Source organism: Pseudomassariella vexata, assembly GCF_002105095.1.
Source record: "Pseudomassariella vexata strain CBS 129021 chromosome Unknown BCR38scaffold_16, whole genome shotgun sequence".
In the NCBI taxonomy this organism is placed as follows: domain Eukaryota; kingdom Fungi; phylum Ascomycota; class Sordariomycetes; order Amphisphaeriales; family Pseudomassariaceae; genus Pseudomassariella; species Pseudomassariella vexata.
Genome location: NW_024467971.1, coordinates 716,979 through 738,343, shown reverse-complemented (window position 1 = coordinate 738,343; position 21,365 = coordinate 716,979). Strand labels below are relative to the sequence as shown.

The window sequence follows — 21,365 nt, the reverse complement described above, 5'->3', positions numbered from 1 at the left end:
CCTTCCTCTAGCCAGGGCACAGTCACACTTGAGGTGTCGACATTCACGGCTGAAGAGATCTTCAAGTTGGTTCCTATACCCGTCTTTACTTCATCTGCAACTTCAACGTACTGACCGCCCGTCATTAGTAATCACACATCACAAGCCCTTTCCAACCCGCAAAATGACGTTCCCCTCAAGCTGTCTAATCTGCCTCAACCCAACAGCCAACCTCTGCGCGCGCTGCAAGTCAACCTCGTACTGCTCTCGTGCCTGCCAACTGTCGGACTGGCCCTCGCACAAACTCCTCTGCAGCGCCTTCCCCAAGCAGTTGCCCCGTCCCTCAGCAAAATACCAACTCGCCATCCTCTTCTCGCCCGAGCAAGACAAACCAGCCCTAGTCTGGGCGCCGCGGACCTCAATCCCGACGCGGTGGACAGACGGCAACTATGCCTCGATTGTGCAGAACTGGAACTCCAAGCTCAACAAACTGCTCGAGCTGGACGGGAAGGAGGTTTCCGGAACCAAGTTCTTCATCTGGAATGCGCGGTTGGCGAAGCCGTTGCAACGAACACTGGTTGTCTTTCACTGCAACTCTTCTTTGTTATCCATGTCCGCCTTGTCCCCGAAGAGGCTATTCGAATCCCACCGCAGTAGTGGCCAAAGTGATGGCAAGAGCAAGAACACAACCACCTCTCGCACCAAGAAATGCCAAAGCTTTCTAACAACTTTTCAATCCCACCCCTCCGGCCCGCACCGTCCCCTGAGATGGTACCCGGGCCCCTCGCTCCTTGCCGCCTACGACCCGAACGGCTCCGCAGTTGACATCACTCTCTCAGACCTGCGCCACGCGATCGACTCTATCCACGACACTGACTTTTCCTGGGCCGGATCATCCCTCGCCCCCTCCCTCACCTCGCTGAAAGCGTATTTACGGATCCAGGGCGAAGAACCGCGTATCTTGGAAGCGCCCCGGCGGAGATTGATATCGGTGGAAGAGAGCATTGCCGCTGTCCGCGTCCATGGCACGAAGGGATTGTTGCAGGAAGGACACGCTGTGTGCCCTGTGAGTATCGTGGCGGAGCACCCGATTCGTAACGGTGGGGGAGCGGCATCCCTTGTTTCGAGCCTTTTGGGAATTCCGCTGCGGATTCGAAAGCACGGCGACAACGACACCAAGGATGAGAAGAATCACTACGCCGCCTCTCTAATGCTGGATCTCGACCCGTCATCTCCTACTTGGGGCACCATTCCCGCAGAATGGAACGAAGGAGTTGGCGATATCCTCCTTGTGTCGAATACGGATTCTACCTCCCTCTCCGGCACGGAACTGTGCAAAGCCGTCGGTGTCTGCGGGTTCGTCAACGATATGGTTCTTCCGCGTGTTCGGAACGCACTGCTGAAGATGCTGGAGGAGGACGAGAAGACAGGCCAAGAGGCCAAGGACGAGGTCATGCGGTTTGTCAATGCGAGGAGCTTTCACAAGTACCTTGCAAGATGGACGAATGAATTTGTGGATTATGGGGATGAGGAGTGCGCAGGGAGCGCGGGAAGAGAGGTGCTGCCGCTGGGGGTAAGGATGATGACATCGGTGGCTAAGAAAAGAATGGATGGAAATTCATGAAAGTGGATGTTGATATTAATGCCTTTCGTGAAGAAAAGGCTGAACCAGGAAGGGGCTGGGACCAGGCTTCGGCTTTGTTCCTCGCGCTCGGCAGCATCAGGACAATCTGCCATGCTTCTTCTTTGCCCTATTGGAAGTGCTTGATATCTGTCGGTGGTTTCTGAATACTTAGAAACTATGGTCTTAGGTTAGAGGCAGGTGAATGGGCCGGATTTGCGTATGCCAGGAAAGCGTCAACCTCGATTACACCGCATGGGTGCGGTCACCGTTTCGGAAAGTCCGCCCCGCATCCCAAAAGAGATTCAGAAGCGAAACTAGATTAGTTGTAAGTAGTCAATAGCTTTAGGATTGCGCAGGTACTGGCATTCTGGCTACATACGAAGGTGAAAGGGGGAAATACAGGTAGTTGGGGGCCGGAGGGGAGGTGGCCAAGCCGCCCAAGCCCGAAAGTACCTCAAGTATACCTCTCCATGACCCCTCGGGCCGTCACTTCCACAGTGATGATCCATTTGATGTTTCGGGCCTCCACTTACAGTTCAACTAAGCTCGCAGTTGCCGGATCATACACAAGATGATACAACACTTCGGTGACATGGCATGTGATATAGAAACTACTAACGCCACATGCGGAGGACTGCTTCCCTGTTACTATCTCATTCTAGATGGCTATGGAACGCAGCCTCAACAAAACGCAGCCGTAACCGCTATTCCAACCTATATGACTCAAATCTAGACAGCCACCCAATCAATATCATGAAAACAAATCTATAAACTGGGCTCGAGTGTACATAAATTTCCTTGTTGTATATACTCATCTATAAGCCAATAATCCGCATGGCGCCATAGCCCAGAGTGACCACAACCGCCAGCGTGATCAAACTACTGGGTACACCTCGACTGATGAAATGCTTCACTTGGAGATAGCGCTGGCCCGTGGCATCTTCCTTCATAATGGCGGCTGGATAAAAACTGTCAGTATAGCGTCAATTGATTTCGAAGAACGGTCACTTACTCATGTTCGGGAAGCCAGAAGTCGGCAAGGCCATCGCAGCTGAACACATCAACGTCGCACCCATGATCAACAGGTTCGGGTGCGGCTCTTCCATCGACTTGCCAATGTCGCTCACTAGTGGCAGGATGATGAGCGCCGCGACCGTGTGGCTTATAAAGGTTGCAATCATCAGTGTCAAGGAACTGAAGATCAGCAGCACGCTGTACAAGTCCATTCCGTTGACCTCTCTGGAGATGCCCTCGGCAACGGTGTGCAGGAGGCCCGATGAATTGACCGATTTGCCAAGCGACAGTCCGCCGGCAGCAAGGATAATAATGGTCCATGGAAAGTTATTGAAATCCTCCTTAGTCAAGATGCCGGTGCCGAAAAAGATGACCATGGGAAGGATGGCAATGACACCCATGTCGCCAAAAGTGGACTCCAGCTGGTGGGACGCGCACCAAAGACCAATAGTGGTAAGACAGATAATCGAGACGAACCATTGCCCCGCTGTGAAGGGCTCTTTGACGGCGCGGATGGGGACAATGGTGGTCCCCTTACCGGGTTGGAAAGTGGTGAGTAGCAAGAGCCAAATCAGCACGATGGACACGAGGCCGACCGGGATCACGATAAAGAACCACTGAAGCCAAGTCGGTGCCGGCTCCATGATGCCCACGGCGACGACATTCTGGGGCGAGGCGATAGGCGACAGCATTCCACCGATGTTAGAGGCCAGGGCAATGCCCATTATGACGGCCTTGGACATGTTGGAGTCAGAGGGAAGGTTCCGCAACATTGGCTGTGGTATGTTAGCGCAGCACGTGCTGTTGCTCAAGTGTGAGAATACTTACCTCGATGATGGAAAAGCACAGTACTGGCGCGGCCACATTGCTAACGAGCATACTGGCAAACGCCGCCACAAGCATGTTGGCAATCAAGACTGTTCGCGGGCGGGTTCCTGCCTTGCTAAGGACAAACGTGGCAACGCGCTTGTCGATGCTGGATTTGGACAGAGCAGCGGCAATGGTGAACCCGCCGAGCAGCAGCATGATGACGGGTGTCCACATGGAAGCAAAGACGTAAGCCGTGGCCGCTTTTGAACCCAGTCGCTCATGAGGTGGGGAATCGGATCGCACAACATTGAGGAGGACCGAGAGGAATGGGATCAGAAGTGAAGTCACGAAAAGGGGAATTGCCTGGACCACATTTAGATACTTGTAAGTTGGGTTCAGGAAAAATTGGTAAGCCTACCTCTGTCGCCCAGAGCAAACTGACAAAGACAAGTTCGGCTAGGCAATTTTGCTGTTCAGGGGCTTCCATAACAGGGACAATCAGCAGAACGACGAAGATGACGACGATGACAAGTAACGTGACCATTGGCTTGCCCAGCACCCAGGTTGGACAGGTAAAGCGTCCAATGGGCGTGAAGAACTCCTTCATGGGAGGTGGAGGAATATCGTTACCTTGCAACCTCGTCTTCATGCCGTCATTCGTTGTCCCTAGCAAACCCCTTGCGAGGCTTGCGGCTTCGGCACGCCGCTCGAGACCAATCAAGTCTCGCCAAACCGTGTTCCTTTCCCAAACAACGTGTTCTCGCAGATGCGATCGTAAGTCTTTCTTGGCCATTTCCTGATCACCCTGGGTGACAATCTCAGCATACGCTAGTTCCATCTTGGAGATGTGGTCCTCGATGCTGTCCATGGTGTCAGGGCGGAAGGGATACGCCGGTTCAACAGCGGCGGACATGTATTTGGTTCGTAGTTCCCTGTCGATGATTTTGTCGAACTTCTTCAGGACCTTTCGGAAGCCAGTCTTGTTCAATTGCACATACGACTTGAGCTCGCAAAGCTGCACATAGAGGCTGATGATACGCTTCTTGATCATGATTCCGGACGAAAACATCTGGCCAATGTCGGCAAAGTCTTCGTAGCCCACGGTGCTGCCTCTTCGTAGGGATTTGGTGAACTCGGTCGAAGCAGCCATGTCGGAGGAGCCCAGCAAGGCGTTACCAGTTGTCTTCCGCCTTCCAGGGCCGAGGAGACTTGGCCGGCGCTTCTTCGTCAGGGCGGCTGTCTCGTCGTCATCGCCACTGTCGCTGTCCTCGATGCCGTCTTCGGTCGATCGGGCGCTAGTGGCACTCCGGCTGCTGGTAATCCGTCTCAGGTTATCAGAGGTGGGCTGGATATTGGACCTTGGCTGGGCGTCGAAACCGTTGTCTCCGCGCTCGTCAAACGATCCCACGTCACGAAGCAGGCCTTCCACCTCGTCTAGCAGTTCCTTCTCCTTGATCTGGTAGAAGGAGGTGATCTTCTCGAGCTCGACGTCGAGGGCACGGCTGAAGATGGCGTCGGGGTCTTCGCCTCGAAGCAGTGGTCGCGTCTCGACATCTGAGGTGCCTGGCTGGTGTACTGTCTTCTCCAACGTGTAGATAAGCTTTTTAAGGTTGCTGTAAGCGATGTAGTGGCTGCTCCAGTCCGGAACAGCATTGAATTGGATGCTGTGCGAGAACTTCATTTCGTCGCGTTCGTCAAGCCGGCGCCTCTTTTCGTCGCGTTTCTCTCGTCTTCGGATCTCTCTGGCGTCTTTCTCAGCACACTGTTTGATGTTGCTGTAGTCGACGAGTTCGTAGGCCTCCTCAGGAATGGCAGCAGCTGAACTCCCCCCTCTATCCTTCAAGCTCGTGGGGGTTTGGTGGTTGTGGTGGGAAGCTTGGTGCGCAGGAAATGTGTCGCGGAAAGAGGAGGGATTCGCGGGAAAGTTCGACGGTGCTATGGTGAAAACGTGTGCCCACTGCAGACGTCCGAGGTAAGATCCTAAGCATGCAGTATATGGGGATTGGAAGAAGTAATCGACATAATTAGCGTCAGTCGACTTGGGCTCACGGAAGGAGACTTGTGACACTTTTGCCTTTTGCTGAAGCCTGAATGGCCAAGCTTCTGAACAGCTGTGGCTAGTATCCATCGCAGCCACAATGGCACTGTGTGCTACCAAACTCAAGTCAATTGTTTCGATTCTTCTCAACGATGTTTCAGCGCACGTGGGCCATTTCCAACTTTCCAGTGGCTCGGAGAAAGTAGCACAAAGTCACAAGAGATTTCCAGAAAGCCTTCTGCCTCAAATTCTGAACGTTTGCGAGGGTGTCTATATATGAAGTCTACCCATATGAGCTGTCACGAGCCTCTGGTGTATATCATGCCCTACAGAGTTGCATCTCTGCATCTAATATCCCGAGAGGTGGGGTCACGGTAACTACAGCCCCCAATGCTGATCGTTTGGGCGAGAACCATCTCCGCCGAAAGCGCACGAAAGCAGCTTTCAATTTCACCCCTCCCCCTCCCCCCTCCCCCTTTACGTAAAGCTCGATGCTACATGCTTGTACGGGTATTTCACTAGGTTAGTGCTATGGTGTGTCATTTCGCTCGGAAAGTGACAGCCTGGGAAAGTGGAGTGTCTGATCGAGGAACAACCTCTTCCATGATCTGAGGGACAGCGTACGTCCTACACTTAGGGACGGCTTGCTCGCTTTTGTTCTCCGAGTCCCAACGGCGTCCTACCGAGCCGCCTGATTGTGCTCGACCTTGGCCTTCAATTTCTCGCCGTCAATGGGGATAGATTCTTGTCCCGTCCAACAAACCATTTAGCCTCAGCTGTCTTTGCAATCCAGCCAGCTTGTTTCACACACTGTGAGCCCCACATGCCGTGAAGTAAAGTAAGTATGCGAGCGCTAGCTTATTTTCTGGCTGGAACTCTCCTCACAGAACCCTACACTGATAAGTATTGGAAAATCAAAAAGTTGAAAGATGACCAGCACGTATGATATTGACTACTTGGAGTTCGCCAGGGTTTTCAAGTTTCAATCATGACCACAAGTGTGCAACCACTACCTAAGCTGCTTCCGGCCATGCTTGTTAAGTATTGGCTAGCCGACCTTCTAGCAGGCGCTCGACCAATGCGAATAATCCAGGCTGTATCTATGATACTTGAGTGGCCGATGAGCTTCCAATGCATCCAAGCTGCTTCCGGTGATGCTTGTTGATTGAGATAAAATATGTCAACTGAAGAACAAGGGGACTTCTGTACGCAAGCAGGACCGTGATATATGACAGCAAATCAACTTCTCGTAAATTCTGGATACATATTCTCGGGATAGTTAGGTTGATGGTGTTGGGAGATGCCTCTGGTCCAACACCAACACCAACAACACCAACATAATGACCGTTGAACTCTCGTTTAACCATTTCTTTGTTTCTCTATGAGCTTGCTCATCTACATACTCGTCATTATGGATTGTGAGCCGTATCTCTCCATCCTAGAAAATTTCTTATCCTGAGCTCCTGACAAGTTGGCTCATGTATTGTCGAATTCGTTCAATCACACCTGCATCCACCTCAGGCTCGGAAACACCTGATTAACTGGTCAGTCTGGGTACATCCTGCTTCATCCAATGACCATGTCGAGCAATGATCAAGGCAGTCAAACTTAGGGTAATGGTACCAATGGCACGTCCCATAACCAATGGGCAGACACTTCGGGTGTCCCAGTCAGTAACCAATCTCCAGAAGCTATACGGGCTGCCATCGAGGTTCGCCCATAAGTAAAAAGGGCCAATGAGGCCGCTGTGAGTTGTGACAGAAACCAGAATCGAGGAAGTCACGGGAATAGAAATGGTACAAATGGTAACAGAGCAAGGGACTGGGATTTTCCAGCCATTTGGTCGTGTTTTATACTATAACGTTCCACACCCACATCCAGGACACCCTCACATGTGGGACACCCAAAAATACCTTATCAACACCGCTAGCCTCTAACTTCAACCTCTTTTTTCTTTACCAATATCGATTCAATCGTTACGAAATTTTACGTACGTCTTCTATACACTAATATGAGTCAATATACCGAAGATGATATTTATCGAGCTCTTCAAGCAATAGCTACCGGTCAAAGCCTCCGAAAAGCAGCATATGAGCATGGTGTCCCAAGGTCTACTCTTTCACGACGGATTCAGGGAGCCCAGTCAAGAGATATAGCCTTTTCTGACTACCAGAGGCTCTCTCCAGCCCAGGAATCCTATCTGGCTGAATAGGTTCGAATCCAGGCTGCCCTAGGCCTCCCACCAACCTATCAACAGCTCAAAGACTTCGCCGAGCGTATCCTACAGATTCACGGAGACACCGAACCACTTGGAAAGAACTGGGTCCAGGCTTTTATCAAGAGGAACCCTTCAGTCAAGGTCCAGAGAAGCAGAGCTATCGATTCCCAGCGTATTAATAGAGCCTCAGCTAATGTGATTGTGACAGGCTTGGCCTGTGCGCAGGAATCTGGCTCTGGGGAGCACAGATCAAACGCCCCACTACCTAAGAGCATACAATCAGCGCTACCCTACCTCACCGCCATTCCTTCCCTTCCTCCTTCCTCCTTCCCTCTGCATAGTATGATAGATATATCAGGGTAGTACAACAGGCTCGTTACATTGTACTGCATCCGTTACAGTGATTAGGCAATAGTTCAGATACCTCGCTATCCCTGAGATTAAAGCTATTAAGGCCTCGAATCGATATAATATGGATAAGACAGGTATTCTAGAAGGTAGAGCATCAAATGGTCTTGTTCTAGGATGTAACGAAACCTCTAATAGTCTAGCTGCGTAAACCACTAAAGAGTCTGTAAGGGTTTGTGCTAGTAAGTAAGCCCTGCTGCGGAGTCCTCAAGCAATAATATCGGGGTTTGACGTATGGAGTATAGGGCTCTGGGTAACTGAAGTATTCAAGTAGGGTAACTGGGAATAGAGTCGTCAAGGCAGTTTGCCTCACCAATGGGCTAGATTGATGCTTAGATTGATCACTGAAGTAGAGACTGTGAAGGTCAACCCTCGCAGACTCACTACAACCAGGTGACTTACAGCTGGAACACCTGCCATGGCAGTGCCAGATGGGAAGCCAATCATAACCCCTGCAGGAGCCCCGCCAAGCGTGGACGACTTAGTCGCGCTCCCTCAAACCTAAGTTTGTGATCTTCTTTCCTTCGCTCCTTAGAGTAGAATCTTCGTCGATAGCACCTAATCGAGGTTTCTACCAATGCGATGCAACCCAGGTCGTGACAGAGACTGTCTATCTATGAAATGCCTGGGAGTCCTGTCCCTTATATACCCATCTCTCCTTCACTGATCCCCACTTGGATATGTTGGACAACCAACATATCCAACATATCCATTCCTTCTTATCCTTCTTGGTTGATTGATTGATTGATTGATTGAAAGTTTAACGTCTCATCACGTGAGACGTGCCGGGCGCAGTGCCGGCATGGTCTATGCTAGTCGAATCTATGTTACAGGGGACTGTCTTCATCTAACATTCCTGTTCAGTGCGATGGGCAGATCTCAGTAAAGAAATTGGTCTCCTCCGCCCATTGGCAAAACAAACGAGCTCCCTTGGCTGTGCCTAGGAGGGAATCTATACTATTCTTGGCCATATGCGCTTTTAGATGACCGGGCGTGGCCTTGCGGCCGCGCTTGCAAAAGTAGAAGTGGACTGGTGTCTTTGTCTTTCCACACCCGCAGTTGAGCAGTGCGTCGCAACGCTGGAGTCTCTCGTGGTAGGTCACGGAATCCCCGTGGTGCGACCTCGCTGCGAGTAATCTGCCTAGGTGTTGCCGGGGCAGGCCAAGTTCGGGGGGTCGCGGGTGGATAGCGATCCCTAGATCTCGATACTGTTGAGGGCAGGTAGTGGCCCATCGATCGTTGAAACTCTTCCAAGTGTAGGATCTCGCGATTCTCTTTATATGTGCGAATGAGGCCGGGTGTTGTGTCTTGGGTGGTTGCTCACAGGCCGCTTTGGCCTGGACATCTGCCTCTTCGTTTCCGGGGATGCCTACGTGTCCTGGGCACCACCAGATATACACTTGTCCCGGGGATGTCCAGGGTTTTCGCTCTCTCTGTGACCAGGTTTTGGACAGCTCTTGGAAGGCGGTGAACTTTGCTTGACTGCTTCCGGGACTTGGACAGATGAGCCTACCCGCAACCGCGAGATTATCGAGGCAGATGTGGACGTTATCTGCCATGCTGTTGGACGGAAGCTACGTAGTGTTTACCCTTGCAATTTACAAATTGCACTGTATTCATGGCTTTACTAGTGTCTTGGATCCTCCTTATCGTACCAGTTATGGCGCTAGAACCCAGCTTCGACGCTTATCCCAGCGGCTCGCAGAGTTGTCTCTACAAGGCTGCCGCTAACAGTGGCTGCACCAGCGACGCGGGGCACGAGCTGAACTCGTGTTTATGAGTCAATGAAGGCGATTTCGTTTACAACTCGGCACATTGTATAGCGAAGAAGAGTCCAGAAGACCTTAGATCGGTTTGGAGCACACTGCAAACCAACTGTGCTGGCACTGGGGATGCGCTTGCTGTCTCGGTGGACGAATTTTTGGAGTGGGCCACTAAGGCAACAGCTTCGATTATTTCCTCTGCTAAATCCATATTGACTACAAGCGATTCATCCCCGTCTATTACAGAAACTCCAGTCCCAACATCAGGAGCTATGTCGACATCATCAGGACAGGGCTCGGTTGTGACCACATCCGAGCCCTCCAAGACAAGTATCAGAGTCGGCGCGGCAACCTCAACCCAGCTTCCGCCCACCACATCACCAGTGCAGACCAGCGTCAGCTCCTCTGGACTGAGCCTCAGTACAAAGGTCGGCCTTGGGGTGGGGATCAGTTTTGGTGTCATAGCCCCGGGCCTTGCTGGAATTTTCTTGTGGATATACGGTCGACGCCACAGAGCACCATGGGCGACGAATGGACAAGACAAAAGTAACATATTTGAATTATAGAAAAAGTATGACAAAGAAGCTGCTGGACTGCCTCCTGTGGCAGAGCTGGCCGGATCTGGGTGCGTAGGTCGGAGTTTTGGGTGCAACCACAGGTGGAACTCCCGGCTAACAACGAGGGCTTGAATCTGCGGGCTGCGCAGTGATTAGGAAAATACTGGCATAATTATGAGATGAAGGGCTCTATGTAGCTTTGTCAAAACTTTCTACCAGGGGACTGACTTGACCGTGAGAAATACTTAAGGATCAGTCTTTTGAACCAGAGTTAGGCGGAGCCAAGATGGACAAACATCCTCGTGGGTCAATCAGACGTTCGGGTTGAACGGTAAGATTAGCACCAGGATAGAAATAATCGTGGGGTTGAAGCTTTCTGTACCCGACTAGTCAGGTAATCACTGTATGTACTTAATGTGTATTAGAAACTCGCCTTGTACGTTCGGCCTACTTCAAGGGTTTCTGATATTTCTAGAAATATAGTAAGTATCTTGAGTTTCTGCTATCTAGGGCCTCCCGAATATCATACTTATGGTCCTAGAATAGGATGTACCGAACCTATGAAACCATATATCAGAGTTTAATTTGGTTCTTCTTTACAGATTTATAGACGTAAGTTAGTAGCGGGAAAATTAGCTGCGGCGGGGTACTCTGGAGTTATGCAGAGATGTTCCCATACAATACTCTGACGTTTTCTACACCAAATTCCCCGACATGAAAAGCGTTTTAAGGTGTCTACGGTACTAGGAGACGGCCTGCTAACTATTAAAATGGTGGTATCAGCCATATTCTCATAAACCACTTATAGTGATAAATGATTCCGGCCAGTGGACCACGAGTCCGATGTTGCTGGAATAAGCCTTTCATCCTGGTCGAGCAAGATTCTGGGCCATAAGGTCAGTACGACAAAAGCCGGTTTCACGTACGGAGAGGCATCTTAAGTCACTGTTGCAACTAGCGTTTTTTTTCTGCTATATTACGTTGGTTGGACTTCGTAAGGTCCTCGTCGCTGAGTTACTGCCTATTAATCGAGTGCAATTGGCTCCAGGATGATCTACCTAATACCCGCATCTCCCTCCTCCCCCAAGGAGCTGCATATTCCAATACAAGGGGGAGGCTACCTTCGCCAGCAAAACCAGCGAGCTCTTGGAGGATATTCAAATTGCCCCGAGAAAGGACGTCGTAAGTGACCGATTGTATTCCTACATTACTGTCACGGGTATTCCAAGTACAGAGTGAAGGACGAGTGTGCTAAAGAGAAGTCCGTTGCCAGTCATCAGGTAGGTATCAAATCGACATTTTGAGAACATTCCATGATGGCAAAGTTTGGCAGGCTCCAGTCAAATGACACGGAGACTGGAAGACGCTAGGTTGAGATGACCACGGATAACCATGATCAGAGTTACACAGTCATTGTTTGAATGATACTGCATTTTATCTCTGATATAACCGTCCGCAATGTCGAGACTAGAGTTCAAAGTAAAATGTCATCTGTCCGACTTCAATTTCAAGTAAGCAACAGACTATGACCGTTGCAGATGTAGTGCGACTACAGTGTGCTGCTCGGCGCCGGTTCCGTAAACAATCTTTTCGGCTCGTCAAGATATTAGTACCCATTCAATTCAAACGTCGGGATTGCTGTTGTGCCATACTTGTGTGGCCACTTTAGCACTGAATAATCATTTCTTCCAGTTGATTATGGTTCTAATATTTGCCTGTTGAGACAATCGATGGTTGGAATAGAGCGACAGTCTCTCACTGAACAGAACAGCTATTTAGAGACGGCTCCGTCCCTCTCCTCCCGAGCTTGGGTGTACTGTATCAACGTTGTCCACACCTTGGCTAAAGAAGCATCTCATCTATCGAGCAAAACGATATTGCAGAAAATTATGCAACAACCCGACAGCTAAATCCATTAAAAATATGTCATCTTTCAAGTACATCCTTCTCATCGGCGCCACAGACTCTATCGGCGGCGGCGTGCTCTCCACCCTGGAAACAGTCTACCTTTAACCTTACCCTCCTCCAACGCACCTCTTCCGATTCCAGGCTGCCCCGTCCCACCTCAAAATCATCACTGTGCCAGACACCTACCCCACCGAAGCTCTCATCCTCGCCTTTAAGAGTCAAGATGTAATCGTCAACCGCATGACCTCCTTCTCAGTATCTGTCCAATTCCGTATAGTAGACGCTCTCATCGCCGTGAGCGTAAGTCGCTACGTCCCTAGCGAGTATGACCTCAACAACGCCCGGCCCGACGCGCAGGCGCTGAACACAGTGTTCCGTAACAGGGGTTGCGTGCAGGCTTATCTGCAGTCTAAGGCAGAGGAAGGCATGATCGAGTGAACGAGCGTGTGTTGCGGATGTGGTTGAAATGGAGCATGACGCACTCATTCCTCGGTATGCATGTTACTTCCCGAAGGTCCGTGTTGTGGGATGACGGGTGGGCAAATTCTTGTGCACGACAGAAAAACACCGCGTTAGGGTGGGTGAGGGCGTTGTTGAGACACGAAGAGACGAGGAATCGGAATTTATATCTGAGTGACTTCGCGGTTTCGCAGAAGGAGTTGTTGGGTGCTATTGAGAGGATCCAGAGGGTGGAGTATCGAGTGGTGAGAATTCATAGTCAGAATTACATCGAGGAGAAGCTCTGGGAGGTGACGGATGGGAATTAGGGGGAAATGTATACGCTCATCGAAACGGGGTTTGTGACGGGGAGAATTGGGAGCCATCTGCAGATGGAGGGGGAGATGATGAATGAGAGGTTAGAGTTGCCAAGGAAGACGCCGGATGAGGTTGTTAGGGAGCCATTGCAAGCGCTTGTTACTCTCTAATAATAAGTTTTGGACTGTCGGAATCACCTTTATTGATGCTGGTGTACGTTCAAATTTCTTGAGCACAATCTAGGTCGGTTCATTTGTTTATTTTTCCAGTTCAATGCGTATCCTCGGAGCCATGGTAATGTCAACCCCTGAGCATGGACAGGTTATAGAAGTGGACGAGTGAATTGATGCTCGTTACTCCGTATCCTCTTGTGAGTCCTGTCTTTCCGCAGTCTGCACACAAACCAGTTTCTAGAATCCTTACCAGAACTCCATGTCCGTATTATTTTCATATACAGTGTCCATTCGGTGTGATGTCACCATTCGTACTAGTGTCGCTCCACGCGTCACCGCCGTCATTGACCTGTCTTCGAGTAGCTGCCTGCACCATGACTTGCGGTACTTGCCAGACTCCCTCCGGTGTCCACGCTTCGTTCTCTCTCGGAGTGTTGGCCCACACACTGATAGGGTGGTGTACTTGATCCCCGTATCCTTGGTTTTGCTCATCATATCTAGGGTATTCGGTTTCCTGCCAGTTGTAGTTGACTGATGCAAGCGAGTCTCCATTCGCAGCATATTCTTCAGCATCTGTAGAAACTCGATTATACGCATGAGCAGCAACCACAGAAGGTTGTTCGAAGTTCTGATTCGCTGCGGTATACTGATACTGTGTCGTGATTCCTGGGTAGCTGGCTTGTTGTCCTTGCATGCTGCTGGTTGAGATATGCAGGCTGGAGAAGGTCTGAGGTAGACATGCGGGATCTACAGCCATGGCCGTTGCATTTGCTGACTGGCGATCTCCTGCGATACCCAGTTGGCTTGTCTGAGGAGCATGATGACGCCTACGAGCCTCGTTTGCATCGCTCGTCCCAGCGTGGGTAGACGAATAGTGGCCGTTGTGAACTCGACGTTGTTGTCCTGCGGCCCTCCGTTGGCGTCTGACGTGATGATTACTATCCTATCAGGCAGTGTGAATGTAAGTTGGTGTGCTTCATGGGCGGATAGAATCTTACTTACGCCATGAGACATGCTTTTCGACAGTGTCAGGGAGTGTTGTGGAGAGATAAAGTAGTCTCGTTGACAGTTCTTTTACGTGTTGTGCTGCTTTGTCCGGGTTGTAGGAGAGAAAATGATTGATTGTGCCTTTTCCCTAGCACTTGAGTGTCTTTCCTGTTTTATACCCCTCGTGGCTTCGGATCTCGCGCTCCTGCAGTGGCCGGAACAGATGTATGTGATCTTTCCGTTTAGTGTTTGAAGAAGCTATAGACCAACCTCTCCCGAAAGGATCTGCAGAAATTAATGACCCAGTCAGGTTTGGTGTATCGTTCTCTGGTTACTTGTCACACATGAGCTAATGGTGTTTAATACCATGGGACAATACTGAGACCATACTCCCCATGTCGCGGTTGTCCCCAGTTTCCGGGCTACCGGTGCCATTTAGGGGACTTGCACATCTACCCGTTAGTGCAGCAAGCCACGGCGGGATCGGAAGTGATATGTTATTCCCGGTATGCATAACAATCATTATAGTGGCAACGTACGCAACCGGCAGCCGGACGACAGACCGCTTGATTTGGTCTCATATCGGGTTAATTGCATTGCTTCAAGTTTCGGTGAGGCGTTGGCTATTACTGTTCGTAGAAAGAGAGCATTGCTCCGATGACGGGTTACTGGATTCTGTTGTCGACACATGCGAAATCTCTGAACGTGGATTAATTACATGTTCCTGAATTTGTGTGACCACTCGACTCCGGAAGGGGAGCGCCACGCATATGCACGCGAGTATGACAGGATGGACTCCCAAACCTAGACTTCGTTGGGCAGTTCCGTGCGCCGCTCCCGCAATGTGGCTGATGTAGCGTCATTGAAATGTGACGTGGCCTGGGTGCTATGGTTCACGATGGAACAATGGATTGGCTTACATGTTGTGGTTCGCAGATTAACGAATTACGTAGCAGTGTATGTGGGATGTAGGTAACAGCGACCAAGGTTTCAGGGGTCTGTCAAATTGGTTGTCAGGCCATGTTAGCCAGTCGGGTTTAGGAGTGGTATTGGGGAGCCTTTTATCATGGCGACTATACTGGAGTCTGTTGAAAGGTTAGGTATCCATTAGCGATCCGATTGGGACGTTGGTGTTCGTGTATCCCCGGAAGCCGGGTGACCACTATCTGATATATCGGCACGCGGATACCAATACCCGCTGCAGGAGTGCGAATACGCAAGGAACTGTCCTAAAAGGATGTGTTCAACCTCGTACAGAAGAAATGTCTTTCTCAGATCTGGCAAGGGTTCCATAACAGGCAACAATCGTCGCAGTGTCTTTGCGATGTATACCTTTCCGGTTATACCCTACACAGGCTCGTTCAAAGACATGCGCAAGTGATAAGACAGATACTAGAGACAGCTTGAGGTGCAGTGCGCATCATGATGAGTAGAATCACACTCAGCAAGTTCTCGGATGTCTTCTTCATTAACATGAAGCCACATGTCTAAATAGATTAGGAAAATTGATCGACTGTCGGATGCAGGTCGGCTTGGTAATTAGTGTTTCGCAAATGCCCAGTCAAGGCCCTGAGAGGCGGGAATACCGCATCGGATCCACCATGTCTCCTTTCCAAGTGAGGCCCTAGTATTCTATCTCTTCTTGCTGCACTTCTATACGATCACCCAATTAGGATATTGATGAAATAACGCGTTATATAAGCAGGAAGCCGCGAGATCGCGTGAAGTAGTCAGAGGTGACCTTGGTAACTCGCATTGCCTCCGATATCCGTTAACCAACGAGGAAGTCATTATGCGATTCGGAATTTTAAATGCAGCGTTGTGCTGATCTGGATGTTCATGAAACCGATGATTTGTCCACGTGTGGTCATGTATTATTTTGGCAGCATGCTATCGTATGATACGTCTACCACGCAAGTTGGACACCAAACACCTCGTGGTGAAAGCAATCAACCCCTAAATCTATGATACACATGTGGGCTAGAACCTTCGCTGGTCGCATTTGATCTTTATATGATGTGGCCAGATGGTCACACAACAGAGGAGCTAGTTTTGTCTGTACTTGGCCAGTGGATGAGGAGAAGCTTGAGCCCTATAGGAACGACTTCCGCATCCCCCCTCCTAATATTAAGGGTAAATTGTATGTAACTTTTTGAAAAGTCCGTGACATTATATTCTGCAAGTCAACTGTAGTCCTATGAAAACTTGACTAAAGTCGGACTTCTTTGATTCCCCTATCTGCTGGTACTCGCTCATCAACACAAAGGCTACCCTGTCCTATTCTATCAAGGCACAGATATGGTCACAAGTAGCCTGATGTTCCCACCTTTGCCCGGGATAACAGGCTTGATTCATGCTCAGAAGCATGAGATTGATGGAAAGCCTACCGGCATCAGCGTCGTGAAATGAGCCTGAAACACTGTTGGGCAGCAATAACTGAACTTCCTTATCCCACACGGCCGCTAGTGGCCGAACCCAGTGTCACCACCAGTCGGAAGCTGCCAAGTGAAAATTCCTGTCCCGGAAGGGGTGGTCTGACTCCGCCCTCGTTGCACAACTTCCGTATCTACGTCGGATGATAGAGCCGTCCCCGCGGCCGTTGCACTAGCCGTTGCACTACAACAAGTATCGCTATGTGCGTTTCTCGAGGTGAAAGGTACCAACATTAGATAAGTTTATTCATTACTCACTAAGATCTGCATCTGGCTAGGGTAGAGCCATAGTTTTCTTTAATTCCTTGTGTTTTATTCCTTCTACCATCTGGGAATCTACAACTCCTTTTCAATCTCTTATTCTGGATAAGGTGACAAGCAATGATACCTGCAATGATCAAGCCGGCATGGAATTGTAAGGAGATATTCACTGTTGACCGCAACGAGCGTTATAGGTGCGCCCTTTTGGTTCTTGAGTTTAACCAAGAGCCCCCAGCAAGTAGTAGGGAATGGACATGAACCTCAGACAATGGCATACATCGGTTCTTGGTGTGAAACCCCTTATATAGCCGTATTGCTAAGTTATGAGCCAGCCATTATGTATCTCAATGATACCTTTAAAATCTGTACTTCTGAGAATTAGTTGCAAATGAGAAATGTACTTTGGTAAAAAGACGAACACCTAGCATCAAGAACTACTCGTATGTTAGTTGCTTTGTGAGTGATACATACGCACATATAAGGAAAGATTCCATTAGGGTTTTATAGATCGACTTTTTGAATGTCAGCTTTGACAGGTGACATATGGACCTACGACTTGCTAAGTAGTCATGGAAAATTGCACTGCTTGTTCTGATTCTGTATCAATAGCAACATAACAAGCTCTTTGTGGTACTTGTTTCACATGCTCACGTTACTATGCTTAATTCCAGCCCCTTTGTGGAAGATACTGCTTATTGAACAACATGTACATGTCCATTTATATTCCCTTGATTCTCTTGTACCCCTTATTTATTCTTTGCCTGCTTTCCACAAGGGTCGAGGTCGACGTATCGTACTGGGGAGTTGTGCGTTTCGGCCCATGCCTCACGGATGATAAGCGGATTTAATAAGGACTGCTTAACCCTCTCAATTGCCACACCGTTGAATATATTCAACGTAAATGCAGAAACGACTTTGCAAACATCCAACACACAAACTACACTCAGCTCAGTGCACCCAACTATAAGCGAAGAAATTTTAATCAACATGCATTTTCCAACATTCACCATCGCCGCAACGACCCTCTTCAGCATCGCCAGCAGCCACGTCATCCTCGAGAGCCCCCGTCCTTTCAAGTTTGCTGCCTATGGCCCCGCGAACCCAATCACCGAAGATGGCGCCGACTTCCCCTGCAAGATCCCACCGGGAGTCACCAAACTCGAAATCGACGGCTCCCCAACCGAAATGGCCATTGGGGAGACCCAAACCGCCTCCTTCACGGGAAAAGCAGTCCACGGTGGCGGCAGCTGTCAATTTTCAGTGACCGAAGGGTTTGAGCCCACCAAATCGTCCGTCTGGAAGGTGATCCACTCCATCGAAGGCGGCTGTCCCAAAGCCAACGAGGGCGGCAACCTCAATGATGGCGAGACGCCTGACAAGTATGACTTCACGATCCCGGATGGCATTACCCCTGGAGAGTGGACGTTTGCTTGGACTTGGGTGGCTCGTATTGGTGGGGATCCGGCCGAATTCTACATGAACTGTGCGCCTATTGTTGCCACAGCCGGCAAGAAGGCGGAGAGCCGTGAGTCCAAGGAGCGGATAGATCACGTCTCAAAGCGGGCTGGTTTTCCCGGGCTGTTTATGACGAACATGGGAGAAGTGAGTGATGGGTGCTCGGTCGCAGATATCCAAAAGCAGAACAAGGCCATCTCTTTTCCTCATCCTGGGGATTCGGTTGAACATCCCGAGGGGACTGAGAACCTTGTCATGGCTCCTTGTGACGGCAATGAGCAGAACGCTGGAGGCTCCGCTACCGTGTTGGTCATTTCGTCTACGACGGCTGTGGAAAAGACTGCTACTGTTACCGTGTTGGGTTCAAGCACTTTGGTGACCTCTGTGGCGACTCCTTCGACTCCATCCGCACAGTCATCAGCCGTTGAATTGAGTACCGTCTTCGCTTCGACCTCTGCCGATTCAAATGGCACGGCCCTGCCTCAAGACTCGTGCCCCACGGAAGGAAATATATTCTGCCTCGATACCCAGTTCTCGACCTGTACGGGCGGAAAGTGGACCGCACCTCAGCCATTGGCAGCAGGAACGCATTGTGTTGGTGGTGAGGGTGCGGGATTGGAAATTTTCAATCCAGTGTAAAATCTTTCTTTGATCAGACTGAACGAAATCACGGTGCAAGGACTTGAGGAATACATAAATGCAATATATTACTTCTGAATCAAACCAAACCCTGCGTTGTGGACGTTAGATAATGGTGATATTCGATGGGATTCCTTGATCCAAGCAGTAACAGTTGTCAAGCAAAGCACGAAGTACTATCCTAGTACAAATAATCTCCCGTGGGGCAAACACAGCAAGAGTTAAAGATGTGTCAGAAAAGTCACAGGGCTGGCTACAACCCTTGAATAGAGTTAAAACCCAATAGTGTTAACAAGACTTTGTATCTGAAGTAGATACTACCTCTCGAAGAGATGCAAGTGTAAAACTGCTGATACAGGTGCAAAAACAAAGTGTACAGTTTGATTTATTCGTTTCCAGATATATTAGACCCTATATTCCACGGCTTCAGTGAAGCATTAAAGTAGCTTGTACCGCAGTAATTGTATATATTGGCCACTCTATCACCCGCCTATGACCTGCATAAAAGTCTCATCCGACGAAACCCAAAATTCAGCCTCGCACCATGTCTTTCCCACGATGTGGCAAGCCCAACCGCAACCCCCTCCTCCTCATGCCGATATTTTGCTCCGTTTGGCGTTCACTGGGAAAAGACGCCTTTCGCACCACCCTCGTACAAGGGGCGAGTACCTCGCATGCTGGAAACAGAGATACTCGGGCCCCGTACATATCTCGGCATCGACGTGCAGACGACATTGTCCCAGCGTATACTGTGCGTCGTTTGTATACTCGAATAGTAATGCCCGACAAAATCGGCTGTGGTACTGGCGGAAAATGCGAATGCGGCTAACTTTTTGGAGCGAGGCCGAAGAGAAGCACGGATCGAAGAGGAGGGCGGTCGTGCTCGCAGCGCGGGGGAGGCGGAAGAAGGGGGCCGGCCTCGCGGTTGGGTTAGGCACTGCTGAGTATGTGCCCAGAAGGAATATTGCCTCCAGCTCATGGGTGCGGTAGATGAGCGTCGTAGGCGGTGTTATGCCTGTCTAGAGGAAGCAGGTCCGGATACGGTCCGGATGGTTAGTCCCCCCGACGGTTTCGCCGTTCAGCCTTGTGCGTAGAATAATGCTGGGAAATTATTGGGGCGCGGCCACTATTGATTGGAGGCCAATAGCCCCGAAGTGGTCCTCTTTGGGTTGGGTCACGTAAATCCATTCGACAGCCTTCTGACGCCGAGCTGGCAGCTGTTGGAACGCTGGTAAGGCAGAGGCACAAGGCGAAGTGCACGTGTGTGGCCGTGGATGCCGTATATTTGTTGCATGAGAAGGAAACTACGTAATCTAAAGCTATAAGCTTTCACTGGTCATGATACCGAAGGTATCGCTACCAACAAGACAGGAAAGTCTATTCTAGGGCTATAATTCTCGCTTACCTATAAATAGGAGCATGTGAGGACTTCCTTTCAAGAGAGAATACAAGTCATCTTCAATCTGCACTCTTCTACATGAATTCACACCTTTTCTGCAACAATATTCCTTCACTTGAGTGGACGAACGTGAGGCCGGTGGCTAAATGTAGGTTGACAGTGTGGTATAGCGCCCTGGTTGATACACGTCGGAGGGTGACGATTGTTCTCATGCGCTCATCGGCCAGGTCTGGCGGTTGAGGGGTGTTCCACGCGGGGAAGGAAAACAGGTGACCGTTGCAGTTGTGATGATGACGTGTTCGCTTCCCCATACACATCATATTTAAGCTGAGAGAACCATTGTGCCGTGAGGATGTTGGTTTGCTCATGGTTCACGAAGAAGAGTTCCGTATCAGAACTCCGATTCTTGGGATGAGGCAGTGGTTTCGTCATGCTCTCAATCCTGCGGGTGCCTCGAGAGTCAACGGTGAAACAAATGATATACGGACAGGGGCGCTCGTGTATTTCTTCTTCTTCCCACCCTTTTCTAAGCGGCGGAAGAGAGCCACGATGCTACGTCTCGACGGCGCTTGCCGGCACGGGAGCGAAGAGGAAAGACGGCTGCGAGCCTTCAGATATCTCGCGGGCCAGGTTCAGAACGGCTGAATAGCGAACCAACAACGTTGGCTGAGCATACAACCAGACCAGGCGCATAAGTTCGGGTGACAGCTGCGTTAGTCGCGACATGGCGCAAGTTGTGGCAGCCAATCGGGCTGGATCCGCCACATCGACATCATTTTCACCCAGTTGGAAATTTTCAACCAGGCTGTCCCATGCAGGGCTGGCGTGCCAAGCTTGGTGGAATCGTGGCCCCTCAGCACTACGCATCGCAGTGGAGTCAGTCAAGCAGGTTGAAATGCAGATACATACTTGTTCAATGGAGACTACCACATCTTGATGTTTCG

The 21,365-nt window shown here is 50.1% G+C and overlaps 8 protein-coding genes across 8 annotated transcripts; 5 read left to right on the top strand and 3 right to left on the bottom strand.

Annotated features, from left to right (window-relative positions):
• Positions 1–163: 163 nt before the first annotated feature.
• On the top strand, positions 164–1,603 carry BCR38DRAFT_500497 (uncharacterized protein; the record flags this gene model as incomplete). The annotated part of the gene is made up of 1 exon (XM_040864818.1): positions 164–1,603. The coding sequence occupies one exon, from the start codon at positions 164–166 to the stop codon at positions 1,601–1,603; it is 1,440 nt and encodes a 479-aa protein (XP_040711489.1).
• A 585-nt stretch (positions 1,604–2,188) lies between these two features.
• BCR38DRAFT_447667 (SPX domain-containing protein) lies at positions 2,189–5,753 on the bottom strand. Its single transcript, XM_040861172.1, has 4 exons — positions 3,846–5,753; positions 3,446–3,790; positions 2,616–3,393; positions 2,189–2,561 (listed from the first exon to the last, which is right to left on the bottom strand). Exons 1-4 carry the CDS (start codon positions 5,553–5,555, stop codon positions 2,419–2,421), a joined length of 2,976 nt encoding a protein of 991 aa, XP_040711488.1. The 5' UTR covers positions 5,556–5,753; the 3' UTR covers positions 2,189–2,418.
• Positions 5,754–7,428: 1,675 nt separating this feature from the next.
• On the top strand, positions 7,429–8,532 carry BCR38DRAFT_74733 (uncharacterized protein). Its single transcript, XM_040865606.1, has 2 exons — positions 7,429–7,673; positions 8,449–8,532. Exons 1-2 carry the CDS (start codon positions 7,477–7,479, stop codon positions 8,486–8,488), a joined length of 237 nt encoding a protein of 78 aa, XP_040711487.1. The 5' UTR covers positions 7,429–7,476; the 3' UTR covers positions 8,489–8,532.
• Positions 8,533–9,891: 1,359 nt separating this feature from the next.
• BCR38DRAFT_500488 (uncharacterized protein) lies at positions 9,892–10,407 on the bottom strand (the record flags this gene model as incomplete). The annotated part of the gene is made up of 1 exon (XM_040864817.1): positions 9,892–10,407. The coding sequence occupies one exon, from the start codon at positions 10,405–10,407 to the stop codon at positions 9,892–9,894; it is 516 nt and encodes a 171-aa protein (XP_040711486.1).
• A 1,927-nt stretch (positions 10,408–12,334) lies between these two features.
• On the top strand, positions 12,335–13,245 carry BCR38DRAFT_460878 (uncharacterized protein; the record flags this gene model as incomplete). Its single annotated transcript, XM_040862466.1, has 4 exons — positions 12,335–12,412; positions 12,461–12,753; positions 12,792–13,023; positions 13,087–13,245. 4 exons carry the CDS (start codon positions 12,335–12,337, stop codon positions 13,243–13,245), a joined length of 762 nt encoding a protein of 253 aa, XP_040711485.1.
• A 264-nt stretch (positions 13,246–13,509) lies between these two features.
• Positions 13,510–14,561, bottom strand: BCR38DRAFT_477869 (uncharacterized protein). The gene is made up of 2 exons (XM_040863086.1): positions 14,251–14,561; positions 13,510–14,191 (listed from the first exon to the last, which is right to left on the bottom strand). The coding sequence occupies exons 1-2, from the start codon at positions 14,260–14,262 to the stop codon at positions 13,523–13,525; spliced, it is 681 nt and encodes a 226-aa protein (XP_040711484.1). The 5' UTR covers positions 14,263–14,561; the 3' UTR covers positions 13,510–13,522.
• A 3,369-nt stretch (positions 14,562–17,930) lies between these two features.
• On the top strand, positions 17,931–18,638 carry BCR38DRAFT_327089 (uncharacterized protein; the record flags this gene model as incomplete). Its single annotated transcript, XM_040854821.1, has 1 exon — positions 17,931–18,638. A coding segment is annotated over one exon (708 nt), but the record flags the coding sequence as incomplete, so codon positions are not given.
• Positions 18,639–19,580: 942 nt separating this feature from the next.
• BCR38DRAFT_413414 (uncharacterized protein) lies at positions 19,581–20,334 on the top strand (the record flags this gene model as incomplete). Its single annotated transcript, XM_040858830.1, has 3 exons — positions 19,581–19,966; positions 20,026–20,074; positions 20,218–20,334. The coding sequence occupies 3 exons, from the start codon at positions 19,581–19,583 to the stop codon at positions 20,332–20,334; spliced, it is 552 nt and encodes a 183-aa protein (XP_040711482.1).
• Between the last annotated feature and the right edge of the window lie 1,031 nt (positions 20,335–21,365).